General features: G+C 32.6%; 2 protein-coding genes across 5 annotated transcripts; both read right to left on the bottom strand.

The window, feature by feature from the left end:
• Positions 1-445: 445 nt before the first annotated feature.
• LOC117915071 (sugar transport protein 8) lies at positions 446-2,879 on the bottom strand. The gene is made up of 4 exons (XM_034830637.1): positions 2,608-2,879; positions 2,045-2,364; positions 1,306-1,932; positions 446-1,225 (listed from the first exon to the last, which is right to left on the bottom strand). The coding sequence occupies exons 1-4, from the start codon at positions 2,726-2,728 to the stop codon at positions 773-775; spliced, it is 1,521 nt and encodes a 506-aa protein (XP_034686528.1). The 5' UTR covers positions 2,729-2,879; the 3' UTR covers positions 446-772.
• A 4,536-nt stretch (positions 2,880-7,415) lies between these two features.
• On the bottom strand, positions 7,416-23,187 carry LOC117914383 (chloride channel protein CLC-d). 4 transcript variants are annotated; one of them, XM_034829711.1, is made up of 23 exons: positions 22,593-23,187; positions 22,414-22,486; positions 20,806-21,027; positions 20,662-20,708; positions 20,466-20,564; positions 18,622-18,696; positions 17,683-17,771; positions 17,273-17,413; positions 17,104-17,174; positions 16,917-16,996; positions 16,651-16,800; positions 15,472-15,531; positions 15,291-15,365; positions 12,184-12,335; positions 11,070-11,205; positions 10,866-10,997; positions 10,016-10,093; positions 9,846-9,901; positions 9,643-9,741; positions 9,422-9,542; positions 9,222-9,323; positions 9,094-9,140; positions 7,416-7,986 (listed from the first exon to the last, which is right to left on the bottom strand). In XM_034829711.1, exons 1-23 carry the CDS (start codon positions 22,767-22,769, stop codon positions 7,890-7,892), a joined length of 2,379 nt encoding a protein of 792 aa, XP_034685602.1. In that variant the 5' UTR covers positions 22,770-23,187; the 3' UTR covers positions 7,416-7,889. The 4 variants fall into 4 exon arrangements, with proteins under 4 accessions (XP_034685602.1, XP_034685603.1, XP_034685600.1 ...); XM_034829712.1 differs by having other exon boundaries at positions 9,655-9,741; positions 22,593-23,186; XM_034829709.1 differs by having other exon boundaries at positions 9,422-9,578; positions 9,655-9,741; positions 22,593-23,185.
• Between the last annotated feature and the right edge of the window lie 2,371 nt (positions 23,188-25,558).

Here is a 25,558-nt window from a genome sequence, read left to right as displayed (position 1 = left end):
TGCCTAAATGGACAGGATATCCCTATTTCATCTCCATGCTTATCCTTATCATCATCTCTTCCACACATGAATTCTCTTGGAGACCCACTCAAACACGTCCTTTGTTTTCCCCCTACCGGGAACATCATAAAAATCCCAAAACCCTTACCCAAGCAAAAAGAGGAAAATATAAAGACATGCGTGAGACACATCATGAATAGGAATATTTGAGCAGTCTGCATAAGAGTGTTGTACTTGATGATCAATACACCTATTCAAAAACTTGAAAATTCAGCTGTTGTAAGTGCAGTTCCAAGGAAGAAAAAAGCAGATGCAATTAATATGGTAGGTTTTTTGACGCAGCAAAGCTAGAAATAACAAAAAGGAAAGGACACAACCAAACAGCCCCTACACTTTCCAAAATGGACCAACCAAACATGCCCTAAAGAGTCAAACTCCAGCTAAATTAACCAAAGGCGCCTCACTGCCCTTATTATTTATTTTCTGCATATAAATATAGAACAGGTTCAAATGTGGATAAAAGTAGGAAACAAAGAAGATTCTCATCAACCCACCATCCAAGATATCATGGTGGATATCATGGTGGATGGACACAGCTAATTGATCAAATTTGGAGTGTCTATGATTACTGTGCTTGCAGCAAATTGAGTCACATGGTACGTTCACTCCATCTAAACCTTACTACAAAATCAAACCTCAAAATGAAATAATTTGGATGTGTTTCATCTCCTGAGGAAATGCTTTCAATCCGCAATCAGTACTCGTTGTGCCACTAGCTCATCTCTATCGTTTTCTTGGCTCTATCATCCGCATCATCACCCATAAATTTCTTCCAAATGGGATGTTTCTTCCAAACCCTTTCTTTCATTTCATCAATTGGCACACCCTTCGTCTCCGGGAGAAGGAACAATACGAAAATCCCCATGATGACAATCCAACCAGCAAAGAATAAAAATATGCCCGCACGCATATGACACATCATTGACAAAAATGATTGGGCTATGACAAAAGTGAAGAGCATGTTAGAGCTAACTGCAAATGCAAAACCTGCTGTTCTTGTCTCAAGCGGAAAAGTTTCACTCGGTATCAACCAGCCGAGAGGACCCCATGACCACGCAAAGGAACTAACATATACACAAACGAGCACCACCACGACCCATGCTTGTCCTTTCGGTAGTGAATTGGTAGCATTCAACTTTGCTAATAGAATCCCTCCAATTGCGGTCTGCAGTATATATACATTTCAATCAATTTTAACATACATTATCAAAAAAAAAAAAAAACTTAGCTAGGAAAGTGCATCACCTGACTGACAAACATTTGGACACAGGCTTGGAGAAGTAATAACCTCCTTCCAACCTTATCGACTGCATAGATGGAGACGACGGTGCAAAACACATTCACAAGTCCAGTAATGATAGCCGATAATAATGAAGCATCATTCTTAAACCCAACGGTTTGAAATAAAATTGGTGCGTAGAACATTATAGCATTGATCCCCGTAAATTGTTGAAACACTTGCATCATAATGCCAATGATCAGGGGAGGCATGCTAGATAATTTCATGAGGCTTCTGTAAGGATGTTTGACTCTCCGCGCTATCTCACAAGCTACCTTAATTTGCTCGAACTCCGGATCAACATTATCAACTCCTCTTATCTTCTTGAGGGTTTTTCGACCTTTTTCTTCATGATTGCGTTCTACTAAGCTAGTTGGTGTCTCAGGGATGATTAAAGAACCTATGAATAAGCCCGTAGCAGGAATTGCAGCAAGACCTAAAGACAATCTCCAACCCCATGGATGCACTTTTGACGTGCCATAATTCACCAAATTTGCAATAAGAATTCCTATAGTTATGAAAAGTTGGAAGAGAATGTTAACAGCTCCTCGATATTCAACTGGTGCAATCTCCGACAAAAACAAGGGAACAGCCTGTAATAATTTTTTTCATGAATGGGACTTCAATTAGTATGGTTGAAAATTTTTATTTTGAATAACATTAATGGAAAAAAATAAAATAAAATTGCTGTAAATGCAAGAATACCTCGTTGCCGAATCCAACCCCACAGCCTAGAGAAATCCTTCCGAGGATCAACATCCACATTTGGTGTGCTCCTGCACTCAATCCAGATCCAAGCAAGAAAAACACAGATGCAACTAAAATTGTGGGTTTTCGACCAAATTTCGTGCACACCTTGGAAGCAGGAAAGCTGGAAATTAGAGCAGCAAGGTACAAAGAAGATGTGAAAAGTTGAAGATACTGGTCGTCATATTTGCAGTAGTTATCTTCCTTGGCTCTAAGTTTCCTTTTATAAACATTCGGGAAGAATTTGATGAGGAAGCCGTCCATGCCAGTCACTCCACCTACGATCCAAAACAAACATGAACACATGATCAGATGAGAAAATTCTAATAAAAACTGATGTAAGTAATCAAATTAATTCACATGATCCTTGAAAATTGTTTGTTTTTTTCAACTTTCCGGGATTCTTTCTCACGGCCAGATTGTTTGCTTTGGCCGTAATTCTGCCATGCAGGCAATGCTATGATACATGTTTTCTGAGATGATGATCAAGTTTTACACACTGCCAAACAAGAACCGCGTACCTGAAATCCCAATATCATAGCCAAACATTAACCCTCCAAAAGCCGCAAGAATCCAACATAACACCACATAAAAAGTGATTCTGGATTCAAATTTCACACTATTCCCTTCTGTTGTCGTCATGTCCAATGACAACAACCCACACAATTTTTAACCAGAGAGACAAAAAACAAGAGAGTTGGGAAAGAGAGATTGAACCAATGCTATAACCAAATATGCGATCTTTATGATAGAAAGATTCCGCAGAATTGGAATTTTTCGAGATTTGGAAAATATCCCGAATAATTCACACGATAAGGATAAAACTTTTTTTAAGTAACAAGTCTAAACGCTTAGGCCACTTTTGAAGGCGAAAAGATATTCCTGATTTGAATATCTCTTGCGTAATTCCAATACCATATATTTCCATTCACCTCGATGTAGTGAACGACTGGCCTTCCATGATTATTGAAACGAACCCTTCGAATTTGACTTGTATTCCCTTTCCCACCTCGGACAATTATGTTTTGGACCCGTTTAATTCAAAAATTAAGTTTTGATCTATATAAGTTCACCATTTAAGCCTAAAACCCAAAAGAAATGTGAAAATTAAGAAGTAGAATATGGACTTTTTATTTTTTCAGAAATGAATTATGAAAGAAAAAAGAGTAGAGAAACATTAATTTAAATTTTATTTCTTTGGTAAACCTCAATAAAATTCAATATAATTTAGTGTTTTGGAAAAAATACATAATTTTTCAAAAAAAATAAAAGTAAATTATTATTATTATTTAAAAATCAAATATATTGGAAAGTGATTATTTTTAAAATTAAGTATATAAAAAATAATTAAAAATATGTCAAATTTATTTTTTTGAAATGATATATTTTTAGAATATATTTCTTTTCCAAAAAAATAAAAATAAATTACTATTATTATTATTATTTAAAAATCAAACATCTTGGAAAGTGTATATTTTTAAAATTGTGTATATAAAAAATAACTAAAAATATTTCAAATTTATTTTTTTTAAATGATATATTTTTAGAATATATTTTTAAAAAAATTAGTTTTCTAAAAATAATAAATTTTTAGAATAATTATTAAAAAAATATTTAAGATCAAAAAGTTTGTCACACATTAGGGTAGAAAATAGTTTTAAAGGGTATATTGATTTCTTCATATTTTATATATTTCTCATCAATTATGCAACTTATATGAACTAAAACTTAAACACAATTGTCATTCCCACTTTTGAAGGAAAATAAGACATCAAACATGTTTTTTCTAGTATTTAATATGTGGCCCAAGTCATGAAATAAAATCAATAACGGTTTCCAAAACAATTCTCAAAATTAGTTTTTGAAAATAATTTTTTAAAATTTTTTTGTGATTTTTGTAAAACAAAAGTCTTGTGGAAATTTAAAATGTTTTTAATATTTTTAAATTTTTTTTTATAAATAATTTTTATATTTTTATTTTTAATTAAAAACATGTTTATATAATTATTTCTTAAATAATTCTTCAAAAAACAAGTGAAAAAAAATAAAAATAACTTAAAGATATTTTCTTAAAACATCCTATTCTTTGTTTTTAATAATAAAAAATCACATTTTTTTTTTATGTTTTTAATAGAAAATTATTTTAAAAAACAGGTACTAAACAGATTCTAAATGATTTTTTTTTTCTTCTCTTACCAACTTTTTTGTTTTGTTTTGTTTTGTTTTTTTTTTTTTTTTTTTTTTTTTTTTTTTTTGCAACTTAGGTGGATTTGGTTTTCTCATCTTATCTAAGAATGCAATTGTGGGATAATGACTACATTTGTTATGTTGGTCAAACCTTCCAAAATAAGTCCAGTGAATTTTAAGTCGGTCAAACTCCAAGTCAACCTTTTTTATTTGCAAAATTGAATATTATTTTTAAATTCATATATTTCACATTTAACACACCAATTTTAAAATGAATATGAAATTTGATATAATGAAAATTTTGGTATTCATATATAGTCACCTCCTTGTATAAATTTTTCTATTATAGGAAGTAGTTTTATCCTATAAAAATAAGAAAAATTTACAAGTAATTTATTAAATACCATTAATATAGAGCATCAAAAAATATAATATATGAAAATTTGTGTAAAATAACAAAATTTATATTAAGTTGATGGACTTGATTTCTCAATTAAAATTGTAGCCTTCCATATAAAGAGTATATATTTTCCTTATTTTCTTTTCGATGTACATGGCAAAGATGTTAAAATTTTCCTTTAATTTTTCTTCAAAATAAATAAAAAATTATGATCATTAATATGTGTAGAAAAGGAAAAAAAAGATGAACAAATAAAACACGGTAAGTAGCATTTAAATTTTATTCATTATTCATTTTAAATAAAATATTATTAATAATCATTATTTTTAAATTACTATTACTCATTTTTTTTATTAAAAATATATATACAAAGATATTAGTATTTTTTTTATATATAAAAAAAATAATTTACGATTTTATTATAAAATTACTATTCATGTTTTATTGCAAATTATTTATTTTTATTATAAAATTATTTTTATTTTTAATAAGATTTGAATTAAATTAAATTAATATTATATAAATTAAATTTACAATGTGTTTTTATGTTTTATAAAAATAAAAGTGTTTAACAAGTTGTTTTCAAAAACAATTTTTTAAAAATAAAAATAAACTTGTTTGGATATGTTATTTTTAAAAATATTTTTTCTATTTTGATTTTGTAAAATTATTGTAAATTCAATTTATATAATATTAATTAAATTTAATTCGAGTATTATTTAAAATAAAATTAGTTTTTAATTATAAATAAATATTTTTTTAGTAAAACATGAATTAATATCACAAAAAAAATCATAAATTATTTTTTTATAATAAAAAAAACCATTTTAGTATATATTGAAAAATATAGATATTAACATCTTGATAAAAATATAATTGATTTCTTTTTTATTAAAAATATAATTGATTTTTTTTATTAAAAATAAATGACAATAATTATTAATAATATTTCACTTAAAATGAATGACAAATAAAGTTTAACTTTTTTAACATGTAAATAAATCAAAATTTCATTACATGTATACATTTAGTACTCAATCATAAATATAATATTTTAAAATGTTTTGATTTAATATATAATTAATTGGATTGATTTTTTGAATTCAAAATCATTATTAAAAATTAGAAGATTTATTAAATAATTTAAATCTTTAATTATATCTTGCTTATAGAGTCAATTTACTTAGTGAGACAATTCAGTACAATTGTGTATATAATAGAAACAATAGAGTCATAATTCATAATATATCAGTTTTTATTTTTTATTTTTTATTGTGATTGAATTTTTTTTTTTTTGAGTGCCAACTTATTTTTTTTTTTAATTTAAACCCATTAATAAATTCAATACAGAGTATCAATTAATTTATAAAAATATAGTTATGTAAGAAAAAAAAAAGTCATTATAAATCAATTTTTATCCATAAATTTCTAATATTAATAGATTCACTATTTGAGTTTCAAATTATTTTTAAAAATGACTAAACTAGTTAATGAATTTAATCCATTAAATCTTGCTTAATTTGGATTTTATTTGCCTAGTGGAAAAAAATTGAAAAAAATATGATTTCATGTATATGTCAAAAAAAGAATAGAATCATTCTACATAAATTTTGCCGTTGAATTTATGGTATTAATTAGATACTATTTGAGTTTCAAATTATTTTTAAAAATTACTAGATTCGTTAATAAATTTAATACATTAAATCTTGTTTAAATTTGAATTTATTTGTTTAGTAAAATTTTTTTAAAAAATATGCTTTTGTGTATAAAAAAAATATGATTATATGTGGAAGGGAAATTAGTCAAGATATTTAAAATGAATTTTGGGTATATAACTTTATAATGTTATGAAGTTCTATGACTGTAATACTAATTGAATTGATTTTTGAGTTTAAAATTATTTTTAAAAATAATACATGTATAAAGAATAGTTTTGATTTGAAATTTATTTGCTTAATGAAAATTTTTTATTAAGTTAAAGAAAATTCATAAAAATAACTATAATTTAAAGAAATATCATATTTAAAGATTTTCAATACCAATATCAAACCATAAAGAGAAAAAACAAATAACATTATATTCAATTTTATCCATTTTTCTTTTATAATTTTTTAAATTCCTTTATATTTTATTTTTATTTTTAAAAACTATCATCCGATATTTTATTTTGTTTTCAAAAACTGAAAACAAAGATAACAACTAAACAGTTTTATTATTTTAAAAACAGTTTTTTTTTTTTTTCAAAAATGGAAAACAGATAAGCTAAGATCATTGCCTATTCTCATAAATAATCTGAAAAGTGGCTCCGGTGGGTGGCATTCTAGTGATAAAATTACCCATAGGTTGAGGGCGGAATAATTTTCTTCAACATTGATACAGTAGACGAGAAATCCTCGTCGCTTACGAAGGTGCGTAAACCTGTAATGCTTCTCTTCATACCATATCTATTATAAACACTACTACTCTTACAAAAACAACCAGCGTTGAATGAACAAAAAATAAAATAAAATAAAATTTGAAATGCCTTCTAATTTTAAATTTTTTATTAAAAAATTATTTTTAAATATTAGAAAACGCTTTAAACCCTATAAAGGGCCACTCTAAAAACACTCTAATAAATTAATAATAAATATATAATAAATTAAAAATTATTTTTAATTAACTTTAAATCAAAATTTTATTTTTATTTTCATATTTTCTTTCTTTCTACTATTCCTCTCCATTTTTCCTATCAAGCAAACAAAACCTTAAATATTTGCTGCACATTTCAATATCAGAATATTGGACTTATCATGTTACAAGCAACGCATTCCCAAGTCCCATCCCCCATTGAAAATCAAGATGCGTTCTACTTCTACCTATAAACCTCGGTTCATTGAAATTTCAAGATACCTGCAACCTCATCGCTACGCCATTTTTCTCATGCACTACAACCAAGTATGAATTATGGCCTATCTATCCACTACGGTATTGCTATTATTCCCTTTTTTATAATTGATTTGAGATGAGATACAAGAACGTAGATGGCTGTGGTACATGAACCCCTGCATGCAAACGGGGTTGATAACTAATGACTAATACCTAATCTGAACCTGAGAAGCTATGGAGCAAAGCAGGCTAAAGAATCAGATTTCACCTAAATCAAAATGGAGGAACCACAGATCCTGGGTAAAGAATTAGTCGGTCTTCAAGAACACTATAGGACAGCAATGAATATCAGCTTGATGAATACTCTTTCACCAGAAGACCATTCAGAAGTGGGTGTTCTGCATCTGCTTCCCTCACAGATGCTTTCCTATCTTGCCGTCGAGCTCTGTCAGCACAAAAATTGTGGTGAGGGTCAGAAAATAGAAGCTCAAGACAATGTTGTGAAAGATAACTAATTATTAGCATTATTTCACGGGCTGAAAACTTGCACATACTCTAGTAATAGAAGAAGAGTTATTTCTGGGGGAGGACACAGAGCTACCCATTTTAAGCCACCTTGTAATCTTAGTGTCAAGGCCAAAGAGGAGTTCCATAAACAGACAAGAGTAACTATAAATATTTGTAATCAGATTTTCAACTGCATGGACTGCCAATATATGTTTAAGAGGCAAAAATTCCAACTCCTCCCACAAATTCAAAACTAGAGCAACCTGCAGCCCCACAGCCATCCAATACAATATTACACAAATTAATTAAAAGTTCCTTTTCTTCCAGTTCATTAGACATGCTAAATGTCTCAATTAATCTAGCTAAGTTCCAATGAGTGATGAAACAAATCATGCCTCCTTTTTCAGATCGTAAAAAACATGACACTGGTGACAAGAATACTATTAAGTCCAGTGGGCTCAGAAAGACTACCCAAAAGCAAAAAGTATGCTATTAAGTCATATTCAGTCCATGTTTACAATCAATAGAGGATGAATGACCAATAGGCTGAATATATTAATCATTAGGTTGACTGTATTACTCAAAAGCATATAAAACCTCAACCCCTAACCAGACACTTGTCAAAGTCCACACTCCATGCAACCTACTGTTTTCCAGAAATAACCATCTTACCTTTGTTTTCCCTACTTCTGGAGGGGCTAGCAGGAGCAACTACTTAAAGAAGTACGAATAAAATACAATTATTTCATACATATAAGTATGGAGTCTTATTGAGTCCTCTGGTAGGTAGACTCTCTATAGAGCTTGGAGATTAGGTCATATTATTTTAACAGCAGCACAAAGTTAACTCAGCTTCCATAATGTATCCCGTTTATTTATCCAATCATTTTTCAAACAAAATTACAGTTATGTAATATTTATTCAAGGAATAGATGCAAAGACACTAAACTATAATTCACTTGCAATATCTCAAATTCAGATTACTTATCCACTGCAGTCCATATTAGAGCGGACAAGCATATCATGGATAGAGCATCATAGAGACCTTACACTAGTCGATTGAAGCTCCACTGTCTCTGAATTCTCATTATCCTGCAATAAAAATCATTAACATGCATCATCACCATGCAATTGAGTGAACTTGAAAACAATGAAGGGGCAATATGTAAATACCTCAATTAACAAATCCTTTCTGGTAATCAAACCAATAACACGAGAGGCACGGGGGACAACAAGTATATGCCTCAATCCTAGTTGGCGGAAAAGATTGTATACCTGTAAGATAATCAACATGCAACAATTATCAGACTCTATGAACACATGAAGCATGTACAAATAAGAAAAGCTTATAAAGGCAGAAATTATATTATCACCTTTGACAAAGACATATCTTCAGGGACAACGTAAGGGGATGGGTTCAAAAATGGAGCAAGATCTATATACATTTCCAGGTCATCTGAACTTAGATGTATATCATCTATGGAGATTCCTTTACTGGAAACAGGTTTTGCAAATTCAGTGAAATTGTGCCTGGAATTCCAAGTACACTAAAATTTTTAGCAAAGAGAAGGAAAGATTAAGAAACTACTATTACATTTCCACTTGCCTGATTGGCTTGCCTCCACCTCTTGGATCAGAGGGCAAAGGGCTATGCTGAAAATCTACCTTGGACTGCAGAAGCACCAATAAGTGACTGCATAATGAACCAAATACTCATGTCACTTTCAATCAATGCATGTCTCGGCATCTTACAAGTGCCATAGAATTACAAAAGGTAAATTGTTCAAAAAGTTCCACCTTCGAAGCATGAGTCCTATTACAAGGCTTTCCCCATTTCTTGTGTGATCTATTACCTGGTGGGGGAAAGAAACATGAAAATTGACTCAGAAATCAACTAAACATTAAAAATAAATAAATTACAATCACACACACACACACACAGAGAAAAGGCTTGAAGCTAAACTTACAGGGAAACCATTATGCTCATTGCTTCGCAAAATAGAAACTACATCCGCAACCTTAACAACACGAGGGAAATATACAACCTTCAAGGCAGAAAATGAAGATAACTGTAAGTTCAAGACTAGCATACTGGTAGAAGGAGTAGCATAGATGCCTACAATGTAGAGAATAAGTTTTTGGCAATAACGGGCCCTGCCCACAGTCAAACAGAGCCTATACACCTATACATCATAGGTTTTCTCATGCTCATTTTATAATTCTCACAAGGACTATATTACTCACTAGTCACTATCTCTCCCATTCAACTATTCTTCTAAAACAAAAAGGATGTCATTCTATAAAAGGACCAAAAAAACCCCTTTCCACCCTGCTCCCTTTCCCTATGCTTGTCTTTTTCCCTTTCTCATTAAATTCTCTGTTTTCCCCATTCTTATATAGAAACAGTGGTATAGAAGCATCACCACCAAAGCCCAAGTTTGACCCGAGTGGTACCATTTGATTTCATTTTACTGTCCCTTTTTGTAACACATTACAATCCTTTTTATCTGAAATTCTCCCATGAGAAAAGGACCATAATAATTAGGGCTGTCTATCAATTCTGATTGGCTTAGATGTACACTATACTCCAAGTGCACCAGACAACATTATTTTATTTCTACATCAAATGGTAGTTGTTGACACAAGCATGCACACATTAGAAATGGTATTGCCCTTGTGTCTACATTCTTGTCAGATATATATATGTTTTTTGATAAGTATTCTTGTCAGATACATTATATTTGCACCCATATCAGTTCCTATGTGTCAAAATCATGCATAAAAAGATCACATGAAAGCATTCAAATGACATAAGACCTTTTTATTGCCACAGGCCTCTTTTGCAGTCATTTTCCTCATTTGGTACTTAGGTCTTGATTCGAGTAAAGGAATGCCCCTCAACCGTGCCTGTTCTTCATACAAACCTTCATTAAAGGCATCACCAACAGCCTGCAGTTGGTAAACACTTAGGATTGTTCATGGAAAATCTACTACTAGCATGCAAGGTTCTTTAAAGCATACCTTTGATATAAGAAGAACAAGCATGATAAGAGGTAAAAGTTTCAGATTATTTGTGATTTCAACCATAATGACACAAAGTGACACTGTCATTCGCATTGAGCCTCCAAGAAAAGAAGCAGCTCCAAGTAGAGCATATCTGGGAAGCCAACAAGATCAACAGGAAGCACTTCAGAAACAGGATATGAATAGAGATTTCTAAATGGCAATTTACAATTGAAATTCTTCATATCAGGAGTATGAAAATTTGTACATTGCACAAAAAAAAAAATAAAGACAAAACAAAACAAAAAAAAAAAACAGTGGGTGGCATGCGATAGCCACTGGGAGAAGCACTAGTCCAAGACAGAGTTATCAATGAAAGTATTCATAACCAAGACTATGAGCAAGCATGTCCCAAAAAACTTTTGTAGTAGCTTTAGTAGTAATAGGTAGGGGGAGCTGACACTATTAGCTGCAGCTGCTCCAGCTACTAAAGAGTATCTTGCCAAAATCCTCACCTTTCTTTTGAATAGCTTTAACTTCTATGAGTTGCTAAATTGAATGCACAGAGAATGATCAAAAGAATGAAATGTGAAAACAGAGCAACATATGGGAAAGAGAATCAGAATGAGCAAACTAAAAAATTTGGAAATGCAGAGAAAGAATATAACAGTATTTCGGAAGGCTGCTTTAGGCTTTGCTCCAATATGAGGCATTTCTAACATTTCTTAAAAGCTATGAAACTAGGCATGGATCTATGTCACAAAAGAAATGGTCAATGCACCTACTTAGGAAATCATCTCATATAAGATGTTCATGAGACTTTTTTTATTCTTTTTTTCAAATGCTAGAGTAACCAAGCATCTTACCTTAAAATTTGGTAGTGCTGAATAATTTTAAAATATGCTTTTCCTTTAAACTTTATTTTATATTTACCCAGATTCTCCTCATTAACAACTTTTTGGATGTTTAAGAAATCATTTCATTCATGTAGATCTATTCTAATGGTTCCGTTACTAGCAAAATGGCAGAAGGTAAAACTTTATTTGGACAAGCCATAAAAGACAAGTTTGAAAGATCCATTATCAATGACACAAACAACAATACAGAAGGTAAAAATAAACAAAAGACTCACGTTCCCTCTTCAATGTTAAGCTTCTTGTAGAAGTTAACAACAAACATGCCAACAAGACGCCCATAGGTTGATCCTATCATTATTCCAGGAACAAATTGACCAGCTGGAACAGCAGTACCAAACGTCAGCACTGCTAAGGAATAAAACATAACCTGAAAAACAAAAAATAAAAATAAAAATACAAAAAAAAAATAAAAATAAAATAATTCATGTGCGGAGAAAGTGATAAAAGTTGTAATTCCAGGTTAAAAGTTAACAAAAGATATGAAAACACGATGGTAAAATGTCTCCTTGATTGGGTTTCACTAGTAATGAAGTCCCCTAAACAAAAGGTGAAAAACCTTATTTAAAATGAAAAGGCCATGGCTGCAAGCTGCATTATAACTAGCCAAGTAATAAAAGAATAAACAATAGATTCCCATGGCACTCCCTCAGAATGTTAAGACTCCTGATCTCAGTTAGACAAGTTTGGAAGGTGACAAGTGAAAAGCACTTAACAGTGAACCACTTGATAAGTAGGTATGCTCTCATCCCAAATAGATGTTGCAAGTGTGAAATGAACAAGAAGTGCAGGACCATCTTTGGATCCATTTCAGGTGGTGAAAGAGCTTAAGGCTTTCTCTTTTGTTAGTTGGAGTCTCATCAGTTTTCCTGGTTTCTATAAAAGAGAGCACCAGTCATGTGCCACACCTTTTGCATTTTTTTGGGGGAATAGTTGAAAAACATTTTCCTTGGAACTTCTTTTTGGAACTTGTCTTCTTGATTGGGAGACCCACTCATCCCTTCACTTTTTGGATAGTTGTTTAACATTCACAAGATCAACTTGGGAAATTTTGTGGTTTTCTTTTGCCCCTTTCTTCATTCAATAGAACTTTAGTTTATAAAAAACAAAAGCAAAAGCAAAATTTAGAAACAATTTGGAGAAAAAAAAAAATAAAGTGAATAGCCAACATATACAGCAAAAACTCATTGTGACTAAAAAAACTATTACACCCAAAATTAAACAGATCATAGCAACTGAAATTTGGCAATCTACTCCATATTCCCATTTAGTAGGTGCCTCCAGGAAAGGGGCAGTTTGCTGGAAATTTGTGTCATTCCAGGATTCACACTCCCTACCAGGATAGAAACTAATGCCAGAAGGGGAGAGTACTATGTTTCCTACTTGGCATCTTGCAAGACTTCCAGATCATTTGTAACAAAAGTACAATCATAATGTGCTAGAAACTAAAACTAGCTAAGGACATATTTTAATTCTAAGGAAAAAACCTTTCATCCATAAAGTGGCCTTATGATTTAGGAAAAAGTGTTGTAGTATGTGGCTCATATTTGAGCAAAAGACATATGGAGAAAAAGGGGCAAATGTTGGAGTGACGGCATTTGCCATTTAGGCTTGTATTTCTATTGTTGTGGGCGAACGATAGGACGGTTCAAGGGTATTTTTGGAATTTCATTCCTAAGGGTTAGTATAAATGCCCTTTTATGTCACCCTAATTTTATACATAGTGAAAGTCCTCTTCCCTATTCCCGTGGACGTAGACAATTTGTCAAACCACGTTAAATCTGCGTGTTCTTTCTTTCTCGTTTTCCCTAATTTTTTTTTTTTCACCATAAATCGTTGCACGGATTCCAACAAAAAGAAACAAAATGATCGGAATTCTAAAACTTACTATATCAAAATTGGAGAAATAAATAACTAGTTCATTGTATGGCTATACATAATATAGCTATTATCTAATAATTCTTCAAACCAAAATTTTATAATTTAATTTTAGAGGCTAGATGAACTTCTCACAAAAGTTTCTTCAATGGTCTAATGTACTCGATCCAATCTAAGTAATCAATTCCATATTCCCATATAGTGGATAACTCCAGGAAGGGGGCTGTTTTCTGGAAATTTGAGTGAGTCCCCAGTTCATACAAATTATTGCCAGAAGGGAAGGGTGCCATGCTTCCTACTTGGCCTCTTGCAAGACTTCCAGCTCTCTTGTAACAAAACCATGATCATAATGTGCCAGAAACTAAAACTAGCTTGGCACATGTTCAAGTTCTAAGGGGAAAAAAAATCATCAAGATTGGCATTATAATTTACAAAAAATAAATAGAATGATTCTAATTCTGAAACCTACCATATCAAAATTGGAGAAATAAAATTATAACTAATTCGTTGCAGGACTTCTCAGATCCATAGTATAGCTATTATCTAATGATTTTTCACACCAAAATTTTCTAATTCCTCTCCATCTATAGTTTTAGAGACTAGATGTGTCTCTCACAATAGTTTCATGGCTTTCATCAAAGGTCTAATCTACTCAATCCAACCCAAGTAACCATTGCCTTATACCAACTATGAAGGTAGGCTATATGAATACTTTCTTGTCATCTACTATATATTTAGAGACATGAAAATTCATCATGTTTTTTTAATCCAAAAGCTCAACATTTGGCCTTCCTTTCATCATGATACTACCTTCAGCTTAACCCAAATTTCCTCCAGACTGTCTTATATTCTCCAAGGATAAGCACTTCAACACAAATAAACACACAACCCCTTCCTCTCTCTTTTACTACATGTTTCTAGAACCCAGAGATAAATTTCCTGTTTTTTGGTTTTTAATAGAAAAATAAAAATATACTAACAAATGCAACTTCGTCTCCTTCATACTATCAACTTTTCAGATTCATTCCTTCTATAAATACATTCCTCTTTCACATACTTGTAAACCATCCTTGCCAACCATCCTAGGTATCCTTAACTGATTTAGGCAACACCTGAGAAAAGCCAAATGAGGAAAACAACATCTACAACAGGTCAGACCATCCTAACTGGGGCAAGTCATCTGTCGTTCTGTCATCCCTTTTGCACAAGCATCACCAATGGCATATATAAAGAGGAGAAAATGCAAAGGAAATAATTGAGAAAGAGTTGCGCAGAAAATGGACAGGTTCTTTCATATAAATAGTTAGCCCGCTCCATAGTCACTCAACTCATGGTTCCATTTTCATAGTCAGGACTCTTTCTCAAACACAGAAATTCATCAAAATATGCATAAAAACTGGAAACTTACAAATAAATAGTTCAGTAAGCAAGTAAAGAAATACAGTACCAAAAAGGTCAATAGGCTTTGTGCACTGTACTCATGAATTGTTTTTGCACTAAATAAATTCCGTATGGCATCATCCTATAACCACAAACACTAAACTCATTAGAAGAATAGAAAAATAAAGGAGACATTAGAAGAAATGCTAGAGGGAATGAGATAAAGATTTGTAGGAATTCACAAAAACCTGAGTATTGAAGAAAATTGTTGCAAGATCATTGTACTCGTTGTCCTTATGACAATAGAACTGCAGATAGAATGGAGTGGGTAAGATTATCATAAAGCTAGAAGAACATAGAAAAGTTGAAAATATTGGAGGGGTGGGGGTTGGGAGGAGGGGCTTTGATAAAAGGTGGGGTTTTCTTATCATTTAAGAGGGAGATATTAAAGGTATAAATGATGCATGAGTATAAAGTGCAGAGAACATTCAACAAGAGCCCATAAAAATTACACCATGAAGGAATCAAATCAATAATTTCCATTATGAATGAACAGCCTATCAAAAAGAATTTATTATAAATGATCAAATCCATAAGTAGATTTCTCCACTACATTCAGCTCTTTCGTCCTTCCAAGGAAAAGAATGTTTTCTTGATCATTTTCAATCTATATAACAGATCATATGATCATAAAATAAAGAGTAATAGTTGCAGTTGTGTGCTAACAACGCACAGAGTCACCTCAGTTACCACCAAATAGGAAAGTGAAGATGCCCCCAAATGTAGAGAGTTTGCACTTTTCCACCAAATAACTACCCTTAAATTCAGATCCAAAGTAGAAATTGTTTCTGAGTTAAAATTCAGAAGAAGTTAAAATTAAGTTCCGCCCTTCAGATCCAACACAAGCAACCTCAGTATTAAGTTGGTTCTTAGAAATTTCTATGCCTTAAATGGCAAAGAAAAAACAAAAGCCCACTCCTTTCTCAGGGCCAATAGAATAAGAAAAAATCACATCGAATAAGATGAGCTTAACCCCCACCTTTGAAGTCAACAGGGCTTTATACAACACTGGTTTTGAAAGTAGTTTGAATGGTTGATTTCTGCTCTTGTAATTCTATTAATCAAGATAATCACTCTAGACTCACATGAAGGCATGATTGAAAGATATTGACAGTTCTACACCTAAAATCCCCTAAAAAATATAAATGGTAAACATACATAAAGCCCATAGGGAACTATTATTTAGCATTCTCTACCAATCAACAAAACAAATTAAGAAGAGCACAAGCTTCTCTATATAAAAAATAGAATTTGCATATATGAAAATTGCATGCTATTTGATACACGCAAATATACAAAAAGTACAAACTAAAATCAACATAAAGCTCAAGATAATCCAAAAGGGCAGTAAAGATTGGGAACCATACATTTACATAATTCCCATACATCCCTGGAGGACGGGGGCATTCAATGCCAGAATTAAGTTCTACTTCAGGGCATGGACTGCATTTTCTTAGAAGTGGCAATCCAAAGGAAATAACTGAAGTTATCAGGGACACAAGGCAGACTTCAATCATCTGTCATGATAAAGTACAAAAGATCAGAAACTATGAGGTAACAACACATCATTAATAAAAACAAGCATAAAGCAATAAGCCAAATCCAGTTTCCTAGACAATCCTCATTAACTGACCTTCACTCGGCTCCCTTTCTTGTGCAAATAATTTCGGCGCCAGTAAGTAATATAAATAGTAAGCTGGTTGAACAAGGCTCCTGGAAAAAAAGGGGAAAAAAAGCTTAAACTAATTTAGTAACAATTAATATAAATCTTATGAATAGAATTAGGATGACTTCAACCCAAAAAAAAAAAAGAAACCCACCAAGAAGACCTCCAATAACACCAATAATTGCCATCGGCAATAATTCCTCAAACGAGTAGTCCTCTTGACCACTGAAAATGAAACTGGTCAGGAAAGAAGTAAAGGCAAAAATGGAGGCAGGAGACAGTAGAAAAGTATAGAAGAGCAGAAGAAGGTTATGGACTCTAACTCTGATATGTCCCATATTATGAAGCCACCTGAGCCAAAATGTCCACACTTTCCACTCTTACACCATCCCATTGCAGTTCGCACCACAACAGCCACAACAGCAGAAGTAAAAAAGACACGCCACATGAGTTGACTCCTCCACCTTCAAGAGCACCGCATGAATAAATATAAGGTAAAATAACATTCAAGTTCTTCCATTATTGAGATGTATAGACATGTCAAATCATGAAAATTGAATAACTGGCAACATATACACACAAACATAGACATATGCTTGCTTCCATATATGCCATGCAAATGCATGTGCACATGCACAAACAAACACCTTCTGAACATCCTCACAAAATAAGCAAAACTGGATATATATATATATTATATAATCATAAACAAAGGAAATATTTTTTTTCTTACCATGATGTCACCTCTTCCAATGCAAACAATACACCTCCAACTGGAGCTCTGAAAGCAGCAGCCACTCCAGCTGCACACCCACATGTTACCTTTCCAAAACATTACATAAATAGAAAATGAGCACAATTTAGAGGTCCACACTTTAGAGGTAAGTTACCTCATTATTAGAAAAATGCAAGGACAATGTTGGAAATTACAAAATGATACCAGAAAAATGAGAAAATTGCTAATCAAGGATACACATGCAATTGCATGAAGTCTACAATACTTGTTTACCTGTTTGGTGATTGCATTTTAAATCATAAACAAGTTTATAAATGGTAGAAAAACATTTTACATAAAGATGATACTGAAAAGCTGGAACTCACTTGATACAAATCAAAATGTACTGTACAATATAGCCAACTCAATAGCTGATAGATTTCTATGCATGGATAAATGTTTGTGCATGCATTCAAATAAGGCTCAAATTTTGTGAAGCTGAGAAAATTTAAAGAAATGGCCAAAACCTTGTCCCTCCTTTTTTTCCCCTACTTACAAAAGTTAGATATGATGCTCTTGCATTACAACATCATTATAACTAAAGAAAACCACATCAATAAAACCAAAAGGTATTACAATATTAGAACTTTACACTGGAAAGGAATCCAGGTCTACTATGTTACAAAGCACACTTTCTTCTAATAAAACCAAAAATAAATGCAAAAGCATAGTAAAAGACAAAAAACCTATAGAAATGATCAAGAATATTCATTTCGCCTTGTGTCAAGAGACAGGGTAAGCAAGCACCTTATGATACCATGACACTAAGCAGTAAAAAGGGGTTCACCTAAAGAGAGCAAAAACAAGAAAACAAATCCAAAACATACTTTATCCTGATATTATACACAAATAGAGCTTCAGAGTATTAACAGAACTTAAAAAGCATAAGTCACTCACAAGATCGCGTCGATCCCGATCACTCTTAAAAACTTGTAGCCACCTTGAACTAAGATGATATTTTGTGGATCCACCCTGAGTTTACACATAATGTGACATTAAAATTGAGTTTATAGTGTAAACACTAGAAACCAGATCAGAAACAAATAATTTTCTTGACAATAAGTTTTGACTTGTACTTTGGAAGTTGAATATGAGTGAAGACCAAGAATGCGCAAAAAATATAGTAGATATGCAGCAGGACTTTTAATATAAAAAATAAAAAAATAAAAAACATTTTTGAGAGGAAAACTATGTGGCTTCTTGTGACAATTTTAAACACTCATTTATTGATTCTCAGCCTAACAATTTAAGGTCAGCAAGAGCAAAGCAGAACTCCCACAATTCTATTATATCAAGAGTCACATCTTATACATCATACAGGAAAAAAAAAAAAAGATAGATATATAATGTGCATCATGTCAGATAGAAATGAATCTCCCAGATCTACTCAGGAAAGGAAAAAAATTAAAAATTAAAAATTTAAAAAAAAAAAAAAAAAACCTACCATATCAAGGATATTTAGCTAATTTTGAGTTTTTTAGATTCTCTAGAGTCATAATTAGTCAATTGTTGGTATTTGAATTTCATTTAAAATTTGGAAAGTTTTATACTGAAAATTTCTTCTTAAAAGAAATTTTTATTTTTCTAATCTAAAATTCCTTTTTTTTTTTTTCCCCATTTCTGTTTGTGTCCTTTTTAGAATCTGAAAAATCTTTTATATTAGAAATTCTTATAAAGTTTTAACTTTCTAATTCTAAAAAAAAAAAAGTTTATATATTTTTTAATTATTTCATTTAGATGATTTAGGAATTTTAGGAAAGAAATAAGAGTCCAAATAAGCTACTATGTAGGCTAGGTTTCTTTAAAAAGATTTAAAGCTTATAAATAAGGCTAATTGACCTAAAACGCCATTAATGATTGATAAAAAGTTTTTTCCAATTTATTTTTTTTTTTGGGCATGTCTTGCAATTTTCAATGATGAGACTTTAGAACTTTTGTTTTTTTGGTAAGATTCCTGGAAGGCCTTAGTAGTGGAACTCAAAGGTTTCCTATCTTTCTTCTTTATTTTTCTTATCTTTTATTTTATTTATTTTCCCACTGCTATAATTTTATTTCTTGTTCTGCTTCATAAATCCTAAAAGCTTGAAGCCTTAGCCCATCTAATTTAAATGTAGAAAGCCATCCTAGGTTGTCCTACATCAATACCCTATTAAGATATTCCACTAGAATGCTTATGGGGAGAGAGAGAGAGAGAGAGAGAGAGAGATTCCACTAGAATCCATACAAGCATACCAAATAGCTTATAGAAACACTTCGCTTCTTAATACGGAAGTTTGCAAGTAGCTTTTCCTCTCATATTAGACAGTCAAGAAAATAGTATGACATGGAATTTAAAGAAAAACAGCTTCCTATTTTTTTTTTTTTTTTTTTTGATAGGTAAATAAATAAGGAGGATATCTAATTGTACAGCAACATATCTAAGCAACATTCAAGCATCTAAGGTTGGCACCACAAAGTTTCCATCATTCCAGAAAATCAATAGCCATAATTTATGCTTTATAAAACAATGCAATTCTAATACAAATGTTAGATAAAAATACTCTATCTAATCTTAGGTTAGGCTTTGACTATCTCATCTGAAAACTAATTAGTATCCAGCGAGGGTAGACTAAGCCTTTTATGGCATTCAAACACCATTATTTGGGTGACTCATCACAGGCTTACGAGTGGCATTATTGCACCTCAACATCTAATTCTATAAGCTCCAACACAAAGTTCTACGACAATTGTTGTTTACTCACTTGACCAAACAGAGAAGCAATACAGGCACCAGTATGAACAAGAGGACCTTCTTTTCCCAAGGCTAGACCACCTCCCACAGAACCAATGCTTCCGAATATCTGTATGTCACAGAGAGAATTGTATATTGAAACAAATAAATGAAAATATAGAGTGGTCCTGAACAAGGGCAACAAGATGAAAAAAATCCCACCAGACCTTTCCAATCAAGGTTCTGAAAAGAAGGATACCATGAGTATCAATTCCTGCACATTTAAATTACCATCAGCAGTCTCTCACCCACATCAGAAATGGGTTCATTAGCAAGAGATACTGGAAAAGGATGATAGAACTATGACTTACCATTCAAATAACCCTTAATTTCAGGAATACCAGATCCTGCTGCTGCTGGTGCGAATTGCGTGACAATATACACAGAGGAAAAGACCAAGAGCAAGTTGAATAATATGTATACTAAGAATCCAGCCACATATGATTTTTGTATTATGGAAAAAGTTAATTGAAACTTCCACCCAGCAAAGTTCTCGACCGAAATATTGATGAAAACAGCAGCTAATCCAGTACCTGGAAGCAATTAAATGAAAGTCATAAATATGTGAAAACAACTATCTAAAATCTAAAATTCTAAGAAACATTGAACAACTGAGCAAAAAAATCAAGTAAAAACACAAGAATTTAACACCTCCATCCATAGTACTAAGAAAATGAATACGAATTCAAGGTTCTATTTTAGGAAATAATAGTTATTTTCCAAAAAAAATTATATTAATGCAAAATGCCATGAAGGAATGAAAAAAGTTTATAGAAGGAATGATTAAACTCTAAAACAGAAAACCCATTATCAGACAACATATCCTAACTATCCTCTGAAAAATACTACAGTAACTCCCCACACTAGAAGCAGAAGGGAATTGCAGAGGACGACTTCTTACTTTTCACCAGGGAAGAAGATCTCACTTATTATTACAAATCAAGGGGTGTCCATAGAATTTTAGAAGTTGATCTCTCCTTTAAGACCGTGCTTAATCTCTCCTTGGTTGAAGTAGGTTGAAGAGTTCCACCTCTCCCATATAATTTTTTTTTTTTTGATAAGTAAAAGACAAAAGTAATATATATCAAGAGAAAAAGGCACCCAAGGGACAGCCCAAAGCATACCGGGAGTATACAAGACCTCTCCCCCACAATCAACATGATTGAAATGGTATGTTTTGTCTACTGTTCAATCTGTCAAGGATTATATAGGAGAATGACTGCTAGATATATCGACTCACTTTAGTATTTCCTGCCCCTCAAGGTTGCCTAAAATCCTCAGACCATAGCATTCTCAATAAATGTAACTTTGTGGCCATGCTAGTTAAAACAAATATTTTATTCCCTCATTCACATCAGACTTCAGCTAAAATTTCATCCAAATGACAGTTAGCTACTTCTCAATCTACTTTCTGCTGTCCAGTAGTCACGTAGTCAATATTCATGCATTTAACTACCTTCTGACTTGAAAATGCAGGTCATACATATTTTCAGTCAGTTCACCACTCCTAACTCACTACATTATCCAATAGTTCATCATCATTACAGTTAATTATCCTCACAACATTGAATGATTCTCTGTTTAGTTGCTAAGAAAAAAATCTACTAAATTGAATCTTAAATTCTTCACCCTTTTTTATTTTCCAAAATATAAAATAAAAATCTTCACCCAATTGAGCCTTGTAATATTATCTCGCTTAGTTGACCTTGCTTTGCCTAATTGTGCAGAACAGAGCAGCAAAAGAGGCAGTAATCAAAATACTCTTTTCTTTTTTTTTTTTTGCCATCGATTCAGCACCCAAACGGAAGATTGCTATAATCAATTAATTGTATATCAAAATAGTCAATTCCAGCCATACATGAGAAGCAAAAAGGTTATTCTAAAAGAAAAATAGATGCACAGGCAGCACAACTCCTTACCGATACCAATAAGGAGGGCAAAGAACCACTTCACGCCCACATAATATCCAACCATCAACTTTCTTCTCTGCGCCTACAGATCTCAAATAACAAATCACAAATAAGAACCACAACCAAAGAAAAAAAATGGTAGAATCAAAATCACCACGAATTGAGCTCAGAAACCACGAATATCGAACCTGCTCTTCCCGATAAGCATTATTCTCGATGACTTCATAATCAAGGCTCTCAGAACGGCTTCCATCACTCTTCTTGGAGAGACCTACCTCGTCCAGCGCCTCATCATCGGAGTTGGGCAACCGAGACCACACTAACCTCGCAGTCTCGATTCCGTTCTGTAAGTGATTCGACAGCATGATTCGAGTCAAATCCAAAACCCTAACTGCGAAGAAACTCTAGGTCCCCAAGTCTCGTCTCTTGCTTTGCTCGATTCGAGGCCGTACAGCATTGAAGATTCACCTTCTGAGTCTCGTACGAGTGCAGATCATCATAAATTTTAATTAAATTCTCCAAGATGATTGCTTCGAGAAAAAGAATAGAGAAAATATGATGAGAATTAAAGTGGTTCCGTCTCGGTGGAACTGGCCCCTGGGGTATAGTCGTGTGCGACTACCCTAAGGTTGTCGTTATATTTCTTCTCCTCTCGTAGGTTGGTATTGACTCTGATTCCCGTTCGCTTTGGAGCGAAGAAGAGACGGTGTTGGTGGGCATTTATCCTCTACTGCCAGGTGTATGTGAGCTCTATGGGGTTCCTCGTTATGACGGTTAGATTTGTGGACCTAATCAAACGCCGCACAAATTTAGTACCATTTAGTGTGCCCAAATAAATAACTAAGCAAACAAATCAGTTCAGAACGCTGTAACCCTTGGTCATCGAAAAGAGAGTAAATTTCCGTAGATTTTGCGTGACGTTGGAGCGTCGGATGGGAGTGGTATGACGGCTGTGGAGGATGTGGGCCAGGGATGTCCGGAGATTCGCTGAAGGTTGGTGCATGGGATTAGCGTCCTGTGAGTGGGAATGTGGTGCACCGCTGACCTACGGCTGCCGACGATTCCACGAACCACCAATGCTCGGTCTTGTTGGTGGGCTGAGACTTCTGAGCACGTGCGTATTTAGAGGAGCTGGTGCATCAAGCTCCACTACCTTAATGGAGGACTGGACATGCATAAGCATCTACAATGTAACGCACTTCTGTTATAAATATTAATATTATTATTTTTCAAACTTGTTTCCAAAAATTAGTTTTTAAAAAAATATATATTTTGAAAAGCTTCTAAACAAGCCTTTACTTGGGGAAACTTGAGACTCATCACCTACTTTAGGCTCAAGACTCGCTATCACTCTTTCATCCATTTTGGAACACATCTCCATTTAGAAAAATGTTGGATACCGATAATGATACATATCAAACAAAAAATCATGTTAAATACTGATTGTGATACCTATCGAACAAAAAATTTGGTCCATTAAATAACATTTCTAGTTTGGAAAATGTCTTGGTGCCGTATTGGTGCCTATTGAACCAAAAGATTTAGATTGTTAAATATATATGATAAAATTTAAAATTTTAAATAAATGTACAAATATGTGACATCAATATATAAAGGAACAAATAAATAAGATTACGGTACAAATAATAAAGCATATGAATATATGATACTATCTAATTAATGATGAATTTTTTAATAATTATCAAAAAATATATTTTGATAATTATAAAAAAAAATATACTTTCAATAATATAACTAAACTCATTCACTCTTACGACAACGTGACACTTCTCATACAACCTAATTAGTAATGCATTTTCCACTGTTATCACAAAAATACATTTTAATAATATAACCAAACTCATCAACTTTTATAAAGAGTTAGTTTTTTTAATAGCGTCTCAAACAACAAGAAAAGTCATCACACTAAAATCACAATGAACAATTTCTTTGGTGCCACAAAATAAAAACCTTTTAAATATAATTAAATTTAATATATTAATAGGTCAAAATCAGTATATATATAATAATAATAATAATAATAATAAGTAACACATATATTATTAAAATATAGTGCATGAATGATTAAATGTAATTTTTTTTTATCGAATTTTAATTATATTTTTAAAAATATTAAAATTTTAGATTTTATAAACTTGTTGTTTTATGATATTTTTTTAGATGAGCGTAGAAACACACTTTTCCCTGTGGTTGGAATCTCTAAGCTAGAGCCTGAATGTCTCTCTTTGCCAATGCAATAAAACATTCTCCTCAAGGAGAGAGGAGGGCGAAGGTCACGTGTAGGCCTCTCCTTGTTCCGTGCTATGATCTTGGCACCTCTGCGCCGTTCGTTTCTCACGAGCCTTGCCATCTGGAAAGGGCGAGGCATCCCATTTGAAACATGAAGGACAACCTCCATTTTTTATTAGCTGTGACGTCATTTATTGTTTCCAAAATCACAAACAGCCTCTGAATCATACTCTTTGATTTTCTACTCAATCACTTGAAAAAGGAGCTGATGATGTGACAAACAGGGTACAAGAGAACATGGAATTCCCAAATTACTTCCTTTTTCTCAGTCACGGTCAGAACACAGCATCTTATACTGTCCCATGACCATATCATGAAATTTTCCATATTAGATTTCGCTCGATCCACTTTTCTCTTTGTGCACAGAAGTTAGGTGCATCAGACATTTTGTTCTCTTACTTCTCCAAAATCATTCCTCTTCTTTAGTATACGAAGATACTTCCAAAAGGGTTGGAGGTGGCTCGTGGCCTCGGACTTCAATTCTAATGCCATTGATTATTCCTCGAGAGAATGTTCCAATCGATAATAATTGAAGTCCATTGATTTGAACTGCCCTTATTTTAAAATCATTAATGAAGTTGAAACTCCGATAATTAAACGTCACTTCCAATGCAATATCAAAAGTTGCCCAACTGTAATGACACTAGGTACGACAAGATTAGCTCTTAGCTTGCTGCAATCAATGATCGTAGCCATCCAGGAAGGCAAGCTACAGGCATTAATTTGCTAGTATATGCTAGTATAATCCGATTGATTCGTATGTTGACTTGCATTGAGAGACAGCGACAGACCCCAGCGGTTTTTGTCATGTTGAAGCTAATAAAGGAAGCTGCTGCAGTTGGCT

The sequence above is a fragment of the Vitis riparia genome, chromosome 5, assembly GCF_004353265.1.
Source record: "Vitis riparia cultivar Riparia Gloire de Montpellier isolate 1030 chromosome 5, EGFV_Vit.rip_1.0, whole genome shotgun sequence".
Taxonomy (NCBI): domain Eukaryota; kingdom Viridiplantae; phylum Streptophyta; class Magnoliopsida; order Vitales; family Vitaceae; genus Vitis; species Vitis riparia.
This window is presented reverse-complemented; position numbering and strand designations above follow the sequence as displayed.